The sequence below is a fragment of the Zootoca vivipara genome, chromosome 11, assembly GCF_965207765.1.
Source record: "Zootoca vivipara chromosome 11, rZooViv2.hap1.1, whole genome shotgun sequence".
Taxonomy (NCBI): Eukaryota; Metazoa; Chordata; class Lepidosauria; order Squamata; family Lacertidae; genus Zootoca; species Zootoca vivipara.
Genome location: NC_142594.1, coordinates 34358253 through 34374632, shown reverse-complemented (window position 1 = coordinate 34374632; position 16380 = coordinate 34358253). Strand labels below are relative to the sequence as shown.

At 42.9% G+C, this 16380-nt stretch overlaps 1 protein-coding gene across 1 annotated transcript in view; it reads left to right on the top strand.

Annotated features, from left to right (window-relative positions):
- ITGA8 (integrin subunit alpha 8) overlaps positions 1 to 16380 on the top strand; it is a 128631-nt gene that overhangs the window by 96068 nt on the left and 16183 nt on the right. The window contains exons 27-28 of the mRNA XM_035129658.3: positions 944 to 1057; positions 9520 to 9621. Coding sequence (XP_034985549.3) covers positions 944 to 1057; positions 9520 to 9621 — 216 coding nt within the window. The remainder of the gene's footprint in view (positions 1 to 943; positions 1058 to 9519; positions 9622 to 16380) is intronic.

Here is a 16380-nt window from a genome sequence, read left to right as displayed (position 1 = left end):
GCCATTTAGGGAGTTAGCAAACCAAAGCATCCAGGTTCCTCTTCTAAGATACAATTGTGCAGAAAGAGCATCATTACACAGAAATGAAGGGCCCCTCCAGACTGTTGTTTTATTGCGGGTGTAGTCTCTGACATGTTCTTGCAAACAATTAGTTCACATATGACTACGCCTACAGCATCATGAGCACAAATCATCATGATTGTGCAATAAAAAAGATGCTTGGAAGAGCTCTAACATTAAAGTGTTAATTTCAGTGTCGGCAGGGGGGTGGGGTGGTCAGGGATAACATAAAAGCTCTACAACTTGGTGTTTATTGTGCCATAATATATGTATGTATGTTGCAGGTATCTTCCTTTGTGCCCTTCAATTGATCCTCACTTCCAGCTGATCAGCTCTCAGTGTCACTAACTTAACCTTGTTACTGATAATTCTTATCATAAACCTCATCAGTAGTCTTAGCCTAACTAAGCCAATTAGAGGACCCATCCATATATGTTTCATGATTTCCACACACAAGGTTTTCACCCAAGGGGTGCATTGGAGTCCACCATAATGGAGACCCTACTAAAATTCAACCCCCACAAATATGTTGTTTCCTCATTTTTAAAGTTTACATGGGATTTTTGTTTAAAAAAGAAAAATGAAACCATGAGAGTATTGTGTTGAACGAAATCTGCTAATTCCCCACTGCGGAAACCTAGGTTCTACACAAGTGTCTCCAAGGAAACATAGATTCAATTCTTATGACTATATATGCATTTTAACTAATTCGTGTGTGTTTTTTTTTAAAAAGGGGGGGAACCAAATTCAGTCTATTTTTTCCTTTCAAAAAATGAAAACGCATCTTGCTGGGAATGTACATTGCATGCAGGACACACTGTTCGTTAATGCACTTCTCTAGATCCCAAAAGATAGTTAGAATGCCGTATTGTTTCCTGTACAGAATTGCACAAATGTGGAGTGTTTGGTGATAACTTGTTCAGTGGGTCTCTTAGAAAGAGGGAAAAGTGCTGCACTGAAAATACGGTCTCGTTTGTGGGCTTCAACATTTCTACAGGTAAGAAAATGCAAGCTAAAATATTGGGAAATGTTTCAATTTTGTGTATTGTATGTGTATTATGTACTGCAAAATGAAGCTTCCCTCTGGCTTCTAAAATCATAGCTACAGGCTGCTTCCAGACTGGAGTAGGGAAACAGCTGCCCTCCACATGGCTGGGGCTGTATAACATCAGTACAGGCACTTACCTAAAGGAAAAGGAGGCCGGCAATCTATTTCATCTCTGTAGGTCTCCAGCAAGGGCAGGGTCCTGTAATGTACTTTGGCGGCAGAAGATCAAATAAAGGAACTTAGCTACTGTCTTAGTAAGCTCCTGGTTATGGCAACGTGATTGTACTAGCCTACTTGTTTTGAATGTTTGTGAGTGTTTGTGTGGATGATGCCAATAAAGGTCTTGATTGATTGATGGGAGCTGTAGTCCAACACCATCTGGAGAACTGTAGGTTCCCCATACTTGTCCTGGGCCTGAATGATACTAGAAATCTCATCTCCTCCAATTAAACCCCAATTCAAGTGTGTAAAGGCGAAAGTGAACTTCAGAACACCAGTCTTCCCTTCTGTGTCCAGTTTGGCTTGCTCTATGCCTGAGGGCCAAGTCTCAAGCTTGGGGTAAATTTCCTACCTCAATTTTTAGCATTATCTGTAAAACAATGCATGCCTCTTTTATATGTGCCACATTTCAACTTTCTAACCAATGTTGAAAATACCTTTGGCAATCCCTTTCAAACCAAGGTGAGAGAGTCAATTGTCTCACTTGCACATTTCGCTAGTAACAAGCTGCTCTGGGTTGTGCCATTCAGAAACCTTTGAGGTTTCTGGATGGTGTGGGCACAGCTTAACCGTTTGGGGAATGCAGTCTCAGCCCCACCCTTTGAGAGAAATGTTTATGAATTCTCCACTAGAGTTTTCCTGTAAACAGCATGCTAGGACATAATGTAACGTGTGGCACTGCCTTCAAATTATGATCCTCAGGAAAGATCAGGGACCAGTAATAGATGCTATGGTGGTCTGGTGGTGCTCACCTGCTCTCTCAACAGCTAAGCCTCTGAAGTGGGCAGGGAGGTCAGCATGGTGCAAACACCACCAGCAATATCAGTCTGGCACTCTTGATGGTGCATTTGCACTGCGCTCATCTCACCAGTGCACCTCTTCTCCTCTCAGTAAGCAGCAGTGACTCAGCTGTTGGGAGCTCAGGTGGGACCACAGCAGGGGTCCCCAAACTACGGCCCCCGGGCCGGATGCGGCCCAATTGGCCTCCCAATCCGGCCTGCGACGACCCCCGCCGCCTGCTGCCGCCGCCAGCTCTTACGGCGTGCGGCGCGGCGACGATCTTCAAAATCGGCAAAAAATCGCCGAAAATCCTTTGTGCGCATGCGTATGGGCCTCTCCCGACCCAGAAGAGGTCATTTCCGATGCACTTCCAGTTCGGGGGAGGCCCATACGCATGCGCACAAGCGATTTTCGGCGATTTTCCCCCGACCGTGTGCGTGTGCGCATGCGCACGGGCGCGCACTCCCCCGCCCTCCGGCCCACCGCGCGGTCGGCGCGGCAAGTCTGGGGACCCCTGGACCACAGCATCCACTACTGGCAGAGACCTGTGTCATACAGGTAGATCCAGCAGCAACATGCCCTTTGAGGCAGCCAGAATTGCCCTCATCTGCATAAGCTGAAATGCTTCAGGGATCACATAACCTGAATGAATGCATCCGATTCCCCCAGATTTGCCTTACGCAGTTGCCTGTCTAACCAACTATCTGTGCAAAATGTCTGATAATGGAATTTTTAAAAGAGAAGCACTTTTCTTCTTCTTCTTCTTCTTCTTCTTCTTCTTCTTCTTCTTCTTCTTCTTCTTCTTCTTCTAACAACCCTATGTCGTTCAACATGACATGAAACAAAATAATAGAACATCAGCTTCTCCTTCCAGATACAAAAGTGTAATCCTGCTGAGTATTTAATCCATTGTGATTTATTTATTTTTTTGGAATAAAGAACACATGCTTCATTTCAATGAGTGAATAAATTATATAGATTTTTTTAAATAATAATAATAATGAACGACTTTCTAACTTTCTGAAATATTAAAGTGACAACTGCCTCACTGCAAGTTGTAGTCTGCCGCCTTAAAGCCTAAAACGTTATCATAAACTGCAGTAATATGAAGTGATATGATTAAACATGTTTGGGTAAACAAGCAGCCTAGGGTTCCCCAATGAGCCAACAAAGATAATGAAGGCAGTTGAATCAGAGCCAAGAAAGGACAGGATAGTTTCTGGCTTTCCTTCAAAGCTTGAATGCAAACAAGAACATATGTTAAATTTTGTAGTCAGCCTTGCTGAACCAGCAAATCATCAATTGCTTAATTCATACAAAAAAAGAAATAGCCTTATTTGGAAAGACTACATTGTGTTTCCACTATGGCTTCCATTAGCTTTCCATCTATGTAATTTATGACCTATCTGATGTGTTTATAAAATAAACTCTAGTCAAAGAGGCAAACTGTACTTTGCATGCAAACATATGGGTCGATGCCCTGATCAGCAACTTGAGGGAGCTGTGATTTTGAATAGGGAAGCAGCAGGAAGAGGGGTGTTTAATATTTTCTCCACCCCCTACATTTCAGGGAGGCAGAGCTGCTTTCAGGGAGATTTGGAGTTGAGAAGATATGGAGAAGGACATGATAAGGCAACTCCTTCTCCATTCAAAAGGGCAGCTCCAGAAACTGCTTTTCTGAACATAAATCATTGATGTAGTTTGCCCCTAACTTGACACTGTTCTGCCTTTTACAAACAACATTTGTGTGCAATTATCTCTCACAATGCCATCCTAAATGCAATTTTTGAAATAATAATCTCAAAGTATTGCATGGCTTATATTACATGGCATTTGTTCAGGGTCATTTTCTTGGTTCCTACTAGTTGGATCTCAAGCTGGGAAGGAGTGCTAATGAATTCCCAAAGTGTGCGTTTAAATGGCAACAACACATTTCTCACTTTCCTCCATCTAAATGTGCCAGACATCAGAGGAAATGAGGTGTAACCTCCCCCTCTTTTCAGTGAAGCAGGACTAACATTATTACAATAACATGATCAGAAAATGTTGTTTCACAGTGTGCTTCAGTTTGGGGAGCAAAGTTCAGAACTACCACAAGACCTCAATTAAGGAACATTGATTTTTGTCCCGTATTAGAAGGTTGATGGTGTTGCCAGAAGAACACAAGAAGATCCCTACTGGATCAGGCCAAAGGATCTAGTGCACCTTCCTGTTCTCACTGTGGCCAAACCAGAAGCCTCTCGGAAGCAGGATCCAAGGGCAATAGCACTCTCTCCACTTGTAATTCCAAGCAACTTGTATTCCCTCCTGAAAGGGGCGGCTTTCCCTCAAACATAACTCAGCAAGATGAAGTTCTCTGAGGCTAGCTCTTCTGGTGTTTCAAAGGTTGGAACATCATTCAGATCCTCTTGAGAGGAAAATAGGAACCCTACTTGATGCAGTCAACTGTTCCAACTGGCTAAAATAACGTCTTTTCTTCCTCCTCTTTCAACATTCCCACCTGCAAGCCAGATGCATGTTTCTCTCTCTTTCTCTCTCTTTTTTGTCCTTATATGTCTCGCTTGGCCTCCACCTCTGTATCTGTTGGAGTGGGTTATTGACTTCTGCTGTTGTGCCTCATTGGGACCAAAGCAGGCACCATCATCCATCAACATGCCTACCAAGAACTCGTTAAATTGTTTTTCACTACTTAGGTGGGCCAGGAGGTTGATGTGCTTTCCAAATTACCTCTGCATGAGTCTGGCCCGTATGCAGGCAGTTACTGTTCTCAGTGTGCGTTGGAAGTGCTTAACTCTCTTGAATCCAGGCACCCATGTGTTTTTCATTTGCCAAAACTCTAAGGGTCAGAATTTTCAACACCCCAATAGAAGGTGTATATGTTTGAACATACCTAGGTTAGGGTGTTGGTCCTCCTGAGAGTGATAAAGATACGAGTGCAACTGTAAGCGGAGACCATGAAGCTCTCTAGATCACTGAACCACTGGAACGCAGCTCTGTGATCACAGTGCCGAAGAGGGTGGGAGGAAACACATTTTATATTTGTTCTAGCAACATGCTACCCATTAATACATGGGTAAGGGCAACTGCCCCTGCTTCAACAGGTGGGTAGCTCAGTTGCTTACAGCATGATGCTGATTAACACCAAGGTTGCAGGTTTAATTTCCGTAAGGAACAGCTGCCTAGTCCAACTTGATGATTCTTTTATTCTATGATACTAGGTCCTGCCTACTCAATGTCCACACATTTAGTGCAAACATCTGCAATGAGGCTTCTGCTTGCATTCAGCTGAATACATGCAGACAGAGGTAGATTTAGGGCATCACAACCAGTTCCTCCCCCCTCACAGGGCGCCGAGCCAAGAGGGCACCTTGCTGCCCCCTTCCCGAAGTCTGGTATGCACTTCAGGAAGGAGGCGTGAGGCCTCTGACAAGGTCCTAGAATCCCCCTTCCTTCTTCCCAAAGCCTAGTTAGCACTTGCCCAGCTTTGGGAAGCAGATGGGAGGACTTCCAACATATATAAAAACATTAAAGAACTTCCCTATACAGGGCTGCCTTCAGATATCTTCTAAAGGTTGTATAGTTACTTATCTCCTTGGCTTGGGGGTCGCATAACTCCATACCCTCCAATATTTCTCCGATGAAAATCAGAACATCCTAAGGAAAAGCAGGACATTCTGGGATCAAATCAGAAACTGGGATGGCTTCTGTAAATCCAGGACTGTCCCTGGAAAATAGGGACACTTGGAGGGTCTGAAATTGGATATTGAAATGAGACATTGTACCACCACCCCCTCCCACTTTCAGATTCCATTCAGTGATCGAAATTGAATTCCAGAGTATGTCTTGGAGCTTTAAAAGCAACTGAGAGGATGCAGTGGCCCAAGGCACAGTTCAACTTTAAAAAAAAAGAGTCCTGGCAGATGTTAATCCCCAGGAAATACCATGTGGTGGAGTTGCTGCTAGTAAAGCAGGCTCAGCATCGAAAGAGAACCTACACTGCAGTGAAAAAAGTTTTTATTTTTTAAGTTGATGTATGTACTGTAGAGGGCCTTTGGAAATGGCTAATTCCCTTAACTGCTCATCCATCAGTTAGACACTGTGGGGTATCGCTTCATGGTCTGATAATGTCAAATTAATGAGGAAGACAGGATATGCTCTTCATTCAAAATCTCTCTATAAATTGCATGCAGTGCTGTATGTTTAGTAGCTTGCTTGGATGTGAGCAGATGAGCATATAATGCTCCCTGGGGTTGGGGGTGCTGAATTGCTTAATATAAGCTTTGGAATGAACACTCTCCAGAATTTGGAAAAAGTGGAAAGGCAGAATCTTTATAGGATCTTATAGCCAATATTTTAATGCTGCACTAGACTCTTTGAAGACTGCCATTTTCATATACGTTCATTAAACAGCCTTTCTTCATTCTTCAAATAGCTAATTCTTGGTCAAATGAAATTTCTGTTTTAAGAGTTTTAGCCAAATTGCTTCCCAAAGGAAATACAGCAGAACTATAAATAAATATTTTGGTTAATCATCATCTTCATCATCATCCCCCACCCGCTCTGTGCGGCTTCCAGCAAAATATAAAAACATGATAAAACGTCAAAACTTCCCAATACAGGGCTACCTTCAGATGTCTTCTAAAAGTTGTATATAGTTGTTTATGCAATAGTATATAGAGGGTAACCAATCAGAATGGAAAACATGTGTATAAAATGATTAGGGGGTTGTTAAAGGAGGGAAATTACCCTCTCCTTTTGGGCCAAAAAGTAGACTTTTAAGTTGAAGGCAAGTAGTTAATAGAGCTCCTTAAGGACAAGTGTGAGACCCATTTTATTTTTGGGAATGGAAATACAAGGGAAGTAGAAGTACATTGATGACATTTGCTGATAACCTCAAATAGGGAGGCAGTATTATTACTGCAGATGGAGGTCAAGAAATTATACAGGGCAAATGGGATGACCTCCTGAACCCAAGTAATAGAAATGGAATGAGACTGAACAGCGCAGAAATGTTATGGCCATACACTTGGGGAATAATATTAAACATTTTTGATATCATCTGGGGATTCGGTAGCTGTAAACAACAGAGAAGGGGAAAGATCTAAGAAAGAGATACACAAAAACATTGTAGGAGGTCATGTATTGGAATGGGAACTGTTGTTTTAGGTTGAAACCTCGTGGTTACACAATGGACCAAACCTGGGAATCACAGGATGGTCTCTGATTTATAAGTTACAATGCTGACATTATATTTTTGCGAAAGGGAAAACAATGTAGAAGACAGCTTTGGCTCAGCATTGCATACGATCCATTCCTGACATATCCTGTCATATGGATGGGAGATGATGCACTGAAGCAGAGTATTTCACAGCCGCCACCCCTCCTGGATCACCCTCTCCTTCCCCAGGTCTAGAATGCTTCCCTTTGTTATTTCTTTGGCCCCAAAATGTGTAGAAACCACGGGTGCTGCCGACACTTTCAGTGAGAGCTGCTTAGCTGGCTTCTTGTTATTAAAATGGAAGTAAAGAATTAGCTCTCAGCTTTGGGGAACAATGGCACATTTCTCAAAAGCACATGCCCCTTCAAATGAGAGTGTGGTTTGTATAAGGACCGCCTTCCAGTGCAAAGGTCAGGGATTAGTGTACTCATAAATCCTCTTGGTTGATGAGAGATAACATAATTTAAGGAGGCCTGCTCTGAACAGCAGCTGCAATGGCAGAAAGTATCCCTAACATAATGGGGTGGGGGGAGCAAGCTTATGCTGCCGGAAATTCCAAAGAATATAAACACTTTGCACTGATGAGATGAGAATGCTGGCCTCACTGAAATGTTATAACACAACGAGCCCCAGAATCTGTTGGTTGTGGAGCAGAGAAGGGAGATCTTCCTTCGAAACAAAGAAGAGTTTCCCAGGTGTGGGATATAGGGTGGGCAATGAAGTCTCAGAACTGGAGTTTTGCCAAAGCTGAAACCAAGATATGATAAGACAACAAAATAGGAAATGCTGTGTGTTCTGAATTATGTTCCCATTGTCTAAATTGCATCCAAAAGTAGCCTAAGGAGTATTCTGTTTGTTTTTGATTAGAAGTATACTTTCAGAATAATAGAAACCGAGGTCTCTTCTTCTTCTCCCACCCCCTTTTAAAGTTACCAAGTAAACTTTGTCCTGAGCCTGTTGTGATTCTAATTGTCAGGAAAGTGAGATTTGCATGTGGATTCAGCCCAAAACTGTGTTTGGATTGTTTCGTTAGGATAATTCAGATGCTGTGCCAATTCATTCCTCGGCCACTCAACAAGCCTGTGAGCTGCTGGTGCCAAACTATGGAGCAGCTTTTGAGAATTGCAGTCCAATCCTATCCATGTCTGAGCAGGAAAGAGCCCCACTGAGTTCAGTGGAATTTACTCCAAGGAAAGTGTGTATAGGAGGGATGGGGGGATCTGTTACCTTCCAGATATTCCTGGACTCCAACTCCCATCCGACCCAGCCAGCATGTCCAATGGTCAGGGTTTGTGAGAGTTGTAGTACAACAATATTTGGAGGATTGATGGATCTCCATCCCAGGTGGATGAGGTTCCGGGTTTCCCCTCTATAAGCCATAAGGATTTACCTGGATGCTCAGGAGGAAGGGTGGGAAATGAATTAAATAAATAACCAAAATGTTCATTTCAGTTTCTGTCTCTGAAGGAAATTGGGAAATATATCATATAGTACATCCCTGAGAAGAATCTTGTTTCAAGAAACATTGGAGGCTTTAGAACAGGGCTAAGGAAACTGGGCCTCCAGATGTTGTTGGACTACAACTCCCATCAACCTTGGCCATGTGGGGCTGATGGGAGTTGGAGTCTAGCAACATCTGGAGGGCTCCAGGCTGGCCAAGGCTGATGTACACTATGTGTGTTGATCGAAAGAAAGACGGCTATAGACTTGGTTTGCATGATCAAATCCTGGATTAATCACCCTGGCATGCATTGCCTTCTCTCCTAACCTCCTTTGCACAAGGCGGAAAAACAAACTAGTTAACCATAGCTTCTTGTTAGGTGCTAATTTAGAACTATGGTCAATGGTATCCAAACAAGCCAGGATTCATCAGGCAAACATTAGTTCAAGTGGGGAAATAAACCAGGAAGCCACTGTGAACCATAGCTTCCCACTCTGTGCACACCAGGAAACTATTGTTAACTTCCAAACAAGCCTGGGCATAAGCCGTGATTTACATGGAACTCGTGCATAGCCTGGCTTGTTAGGAAGCCACAATTTGTGCAAATGCAGCTATTATGGGGAACATGGTATAGCACATATACGGTATATACTATTTCTATAACATGAGAAGGGAGATCAAACTGATAACTCAGACTAATCAAAACATTACTTGAAAACCTCTATCTGTATTTCTTTTTTTTTTTTGTTCCAGAGGAAAAATGACCACTACTCTCTTTCCGTCAATGTGTCATTCGAAGTAAAGAAGATGCCGTACAAAGTTCAGCCAACAAAACTCCCTGAAGGAAGCCTAGCAGTGAGTAGCACAGAAAACAAATAACACACTGATGCAAAACACGTGCATTGTTTGGTCATCCTGGTTGCTGCTGTATGAAATATTTATAGATGGGAAATCCAAGATAAGTCCTTCCTGTGTTTCTTGTACAGGTCCATCCTTTGAGTACTATTTAAAGGTTATTTGTATGAGAGAGTTTAAAATAAACTGCAACGTTTGCTAGGCAGCTGAGTTTCTGTTATTATGGTGCTTAGAAGGGGGAAAGGGTTAATTTAGACAGAACTCAGTCCATACAGTTAGAGAATGGGAACCTGCGGCGATTGTCTGTAGGGCTAGGGCAAGGATGGCGAACCTTCAGCCCTCCAGATGTTGCTGGACTGTAACTCCCACCATCCCCGACCATTGGCCATGGTGGCTGGGCCTGATGGGAGCTGCAGTCCAACAGAAAGTGAAGGGTCACAGGTCTGCCAGCCCTACAGCAGGGAGGCCAAACAACTGTGACTGTCTGCTGTCATTTACCACAAGATTAGGCCCTTTGGAAATGGTAAGATTACTCCAGAACGACAGGTTTGTGCTTGTAGTCCTAGGCCTCTATGATTGATTTATGTGTTCATGCTAAATATGGTTTGACCCATCTTTGCTCAGTCATAATGAGGTAGAGTTTCTGCTTGGAGAAGGAATCGGCAGCGGGGGTGGGGGGAGCAGCAAGCCAACCTCAGCTCTTCCTAATTTCATGCCTCCCAGCCTGCTAACTTTATGGATTGTTGCTTCCTCGTGGGCTCTCTTGTGTTTTCTATATAAGATGTAGGACTCTGATATTGTTCTTTCACCGCCCACAAATAAATATATTTCATATAATAAACATATATGAATTAGACCTATGTGAAATATTCAGGTGTTTTCATTTTCCTTCATTTATTAAGCAGTTACCAAAAAAAATATATCCTTTTTTTCTATAAGAAAAGAAAAGCGATTAAGAAGAAATAAAAGTGACTGTGCCCACTGAACAAGAGTGGTTTCCCCTATACAGCAGGACTAGCACCATAATGAGAAAAGTATATGCAGATGGGGAGGAGTTCAGCCAATAGACAGGAATTTTTGACTAGCTCATGACTGGCTTCTCTCTTTGATGCCTACTGTACTGGGATGATTTACCTTTAGGCTCAAAAGGAAAACGTTTTGATCCTTAATATTCATTGCTCATCCAAAGAGGTTCAAAGATACCACAATCAAAGATAAATCCCGGCTCTTTCTGCTCTCCCCACCCACCTTGCATGTGTTTTGTAGCAGAAACACATGTTACTCAAAATGGCTGCTAAGTATTGTCTCCCAGCTGTTCAATTGCACTCTGCCACAGGTGATCGCCTGCTGTTCTCAGCAGGTCTCAGATGATATACTGAATAATCAGATAAGCATTTTTACAGTACTGCTTGAGAATGAAGCATATTATTCCACAGAGCTGATTTACTGCCAGATGCCCCAAAACAGCAACTGTAAACTCTTGAAAAATGAGAGTGCTTTTATGTCCTCCTAAATCTGGCCATTGGCAGTGGAGGTTTGATAACCCTGCAGCTTGGTGTGCTGTAGGCAGAAGTTCTTTTGAAGTTTCTGTTAGCAATACGTTTTCCCCCTGAAGTCAGTCAGTCCTGGATTCAGTGTTTGTCTAGGAGGGTTTATTTGGAAGGCCAAGAGTCAAAGTAAGTACAAAATTTGGAAATTCATTAACACTTCAACATAATCGTTCAGAATGATGATCCTATCCATGTGAAGTTTTCCTACTTACACTGTTTTTACAGAATCAGGGTTCAGAAATTGCCTTGAATTTGGCAATTCATTCAAGCTTCAACATTATTGTCATTCAGAATGATAATCATCATCATATTTGTTTGAAGTTTTGCTACTTATGACGTGCTTACAGAATCATGGTTAAGAACTCACCTTGACTTTGAAAATTCGTTAAAGCTTCAACATTAACTCACCTTGACTTTGAAAATTCGTTAAAGCTTCAACATTATCATCATCCAGAATGATGACCATATATACTTGATTTTTATTTATTTATTTATTTGCTACTTATGCTGTGCTTACAGAACTGAGTATTGGTGATGGCCATGACAAGGTGGTTATCCTGAAATACATGAACAAGAAGCTCCAGTGTTTCTGTCAACCAACCTTGCTATCTTGTGTCATTCACAAGGCACCACTTATCTGCAGAACAATTCTACGCTCTAGAGAAAACAGCCCTGCTGTTGTTTGTATGACCCCTTGATGAATGAAAATGAGTCAGGAGCCAAGAACTCCTGATCTTGTCAGGGGTTGTTGACTCCCATTTCAACTCACTTCAACCTAGACCACCCCTTGCGACATAAAATCAGAAGCTGACATTAATTAATGCAGGGCTTGTTGTCCCAGGATAAAAGTGTAATAAGATTCTTCCTAAATCATACCAGAGGCCCAACTTGTCCAACATTTTTCCACCAACACTGGTCCTCCAGATGTTTCTGGGAAGCTCCCAAACAGGGCATGAAGGCAATTTCCCTCCCCTGTAGTCTCCAGGAAGGTATTCCAAGGTATATTGTCTAAGGACTTGGAAGTTCAGTTAGCTGTCTTATCTCTGCTGTCTCATGCATGAATGTGTTAATTGTGTGCATTATGGATTACATGCGGTTGTGTGCCAGAAGAGACCTGCTTTGTCAGACCAATGTAGTCCTGCATCCTGTTCCCCTTAGTGGCCAGCCCATTGTCTGTGACAGTGATAGGGAACCTCTGGCCCTCCAGGCATTGAACTGCATCTCCCATCATCACAGACTATTGGATATGGACTCTGGAGGGACAAGGTTCACCACCAATGGTCTATGGAAAAACCCAAACAGGAAATCAGGGCCATAGCCCTCTATCATTGTTGTTCCCCAGTGGCTGGTACAAATGAACATAGAGAGCTGCTTCAGACTGAGTCAGACCAGTGGTCCATCTAGCTCAGTATTGTCCACACTGACAGGCAGAGATTCTCTGGGGTTTCAGGTAGGATTTCTTTCTTAGCCCTACCTGAAGATGCTAGAGATTGAACTTGGGACCTCCTGCATACAAAGCAGAGTTTTCAATATAATCAGACTAGATTTAAGTAATTGCCATTTGGGGAAGTAGATAGAGGATGATCTTGAAATACTATCATCATAGTCAACCAAAAGTAAAGTCCAAAGTAAAATATTTCATTTCCTCTGACTTTTAGTAGGATTTAAAAACACAGTTAACTTTCTATGGATTGTGCCCTTCATACATTGTTGTTGTTGTTGTTTAGTCGTTTAGTCGTGTCCGACTCTTCGTGACCCCATGGACCATAGCACGCCAGGCACTCCTGTCTTGCACTGCCTCCCGCAGTTTGGTCAAACTCATGTTCGTAGCTTCGAGAACACTGTCCAACCATCTTGTCCTCTGACGTCCCCTTCTCCTAGTGCCCTCAATCTTTCCCAACATCAGGGTCTTTTCCAAGGATTCTTCTCTTCTCATGAGGTGGCCAAAGTATTGGAGCCTCAGCTTCACGATCTGTCCTTCCAGGGAGCACTCAGGGCTGATTTCCTTAAGAATGGATAGGTTTGATCTTCTTGCAGTCCATGGGACTCTCAACAGTCTCCTCCAGCACCATAATTCAAAAGCATCAATTCTTCGGCGATCAGCCTTCTTCATGGTCCAGCTCTCACTTCCATACATCACTACTGGGAAAACCATAGCTTTAACTATACGGACCTTTGTCGGCAAGGTGATGTCTCTGCTTTTTAAGATGCTGTCTAGGTTTGTCATTGCTTTCCTCCCAAGAAGCAGGCGTCTTTTAATTTCGTGACTGCTGTCACCATCTGCAGTGATCAAGGAGCCCAAGAAGGTAAAATCTCTCACTGCCTCCATTTCTTCCCCTTCTATTTGCCAGGAGGTGATGGGACCAGTGGCCATGATCTTGGTTTTTTTGATGTTGAGCTTCAGACCATATTTTGCGCTCTCCTCTTTCACCCTCATTAAAAGGTTCTTTAATTCCTCCTCGCTTTCTGCCATCAAGGTTGTGTCATCTGCATATCTGAGGTTGTTGATATTTCTTCCGGCAATCTTAATTCCGGCTTGGAATTCATCTAGTCCAGCCTTTCGCATGATGAATTCTGCATACAAGTTAAATAAGCAGGGAGACAATATACAACCTTGTCGTACTCCTTTCCCAATTTTGAACCACTCAGTTGTTCCATATCCAGTTCTAACTGTAGCTTCTTGTCCCACATAGAGATTTCTCAGGAGACAGATGAGGTGATCAGGCACTCCCATTTCTTTAAGAACTTGCCATAGTTTGCTGTGGTCGACACAGTCAAAGGCTTTTGCATAGTCAATGAAGCAGAAGTAGACGTTTTTCTGGAACTCTCTAGCTTTCTCCATAATCCAGCGCATGTTTGCTATTTGGTCTCTGGTTCCTCTGCCCTTTCGAAATCCAGCTTGCACTTCTGGGAGTTCTCGGTCCACATACTGCCTAAGCCTGCCTTGTAGAATTTTAAGCATAACCTTGCTAGCGTGTGAAATGAGCGCAATTGTGTGGTAGTTGGAGCATTCTTTGGCACTGCCCTTCTTTGGAATTGGGATGTAGACTGATCTTCTCCAATCCTCTGGCCATTGCTGAGTTTTCCAAACTTGCTGGCATATTGGGTGTAGCACCTTAACAGCATCATCTTTTAAAATTTTAAATAGTTCAGCTGGAATATCATCACTTCCACTGGCCTTGTTATTAGCAGTGCTTTCTAAGGCCCATTTGACTTCACTCTCCAAGATGTCTGGCTCAAGGTCAGCAACCACACTACCTGGGGTGTACGAAACCTCCATGTCTTTCTGGTATAATTCCTCTGTGTATTCTTGCCACCTCTTCTTGATGTCTTCTGCTTCTGTTAGGTCCTTACCACTTTTGTCCTTGATTATAGTAATCTTTGTATGAAATGTTCCTTTCATATCTCCAATTTTCTTGAACAGATCTCTGGTTTTCCCCATTCTATTGTTTTCCTCTATTTCTTTGCATTGCTCATTTAAGAAGACCCTCTTGTCTCTCCTTGCTGTTTTTTGGAAATCTGCATTCAGTTTCCTGTATCTTTCCCTATCTCCCTTGCATTTTGCTTGCCTCCTCTCCTCCGCTATTTGTAAGGCCTCGTTGGACAGCCATTTTGCTTTCTTGCATTTCCTTTTCCTTGGGATGGTTTTCGTTGCTGCCTCCTGTATAATGTTACGAGCCTCCATCCATAGTTCTTCAGGCACTCTGTCCACCAAATCTAAATCCTTAAACCTGTTCCTCACTTCCACTGTGTATTCATAAGGGATTTGATTCAGATTGTATCTTACTGGCCCAGTGGTTTTTCCTACTTTCTTCAGTTTAAGCTGGAATTTTGCTATAAGAAGCTGATGATCTGAGTTACAGTCAGCTCCAGGTCTTGTTTTTGCTGATTGTATAGAGCTTCTCCATCTTTGGCTGCAGAGAATATAATCAATCTGATTTCGATGCTGCCCATTTGGTGATATCCATGTGTAGAGTCGTCTCTTGTGTTGTTGGAAGAGAGTGTTTGTGATGACCAGCTTGTTCTCTTGACAGAACTCTATTAGCCTTTGCCCTGCTTCATTTTGAACTCCAAGGCCAAACTTGCCAGTTGTTCCTTTTATCTCTTGATTCCCTACTTTAGCATTCCAATCCCCTGTAATGAGAAGAACATCCTTCTTTGGTGTCATTTCTAGAAGGTGTTGTAGGTCTTCATAGAATTGGTCAATTTCACTTTCTTCAGCTCCGGTAGTTGGTGCATAAACTTGGATTACTGTGATGTTAAAAGGTCTGCCTTGGATTCGTATCGAGATCATTCTGTCATTTTTGAGATTGCATCCCATTACAGCTTTTGCCACTCTTTTGTTGACTATGAGGGCCACTCCATTTCTACTACAGGATTCTTGCCCACAGTAGTAGATATGATAGTCACCCGAACTGAATTCGCCCATTCCCTTCCATTTTAGTTCACTGATGCCCAGGATGTCGATATTTATTCTTGTCATCTCATTTTTGACCACATCCAGCTTACCTCCATTCATGGTTCTTACATTCCAGGTTCCTATGCAATATTTTTCTTTACAGCATCGGACTTTCCTTTCGCTTCCAGGCATATCCGCAACTGAGCGTCCTTTCGGCTTTGGCCCAGCCGCTTCATCAGCTCTGAATCTACTTGTACTTGTCCTCCGCTCTTCCTCAGTAGCATGTTGGACGCCTTCCGACCTGAGGGGCTCATCTTCCAGCGTCATAACTTTTATATGCCTGTTGTCTTTGTCCATGGAGTTTTCTTGGCAGGGATACTGGAGTGGCTTGCCAGTTCCTTCTCCAGGTGGATCACGTTTAGTCAAAACTCTCCACTATGACCTGTCCATCTTGGGTGGCCCTGCATGGCATAGCTCATAGCTTCTCTGAGTTATTCAAGCCCCTTCGCCACGACAAGGCATTGATCCATGAAGGGGCCTTCATACATTATCTTGAACAAATTCTTAGACAGTGGAGAAAGGGGGGAGAAATGTACTTGAATCATGTAACTTGTATCTCCTGGTGTGCTATTGGCATAGTGTGTGAACACTTAAAACCTAGCCAGGTTTAAATCCTCTGGGGAGTATTCAGTACTAGGCCTGCCTCAGAACAGACTCATTGAAATTGATGAACATGACTAAGTTAAATCCATTCATTTCAATAGGTCTTCTTGGCGCTGTGGTCTAAACCACAGAGCCTAGGGCTTGCCG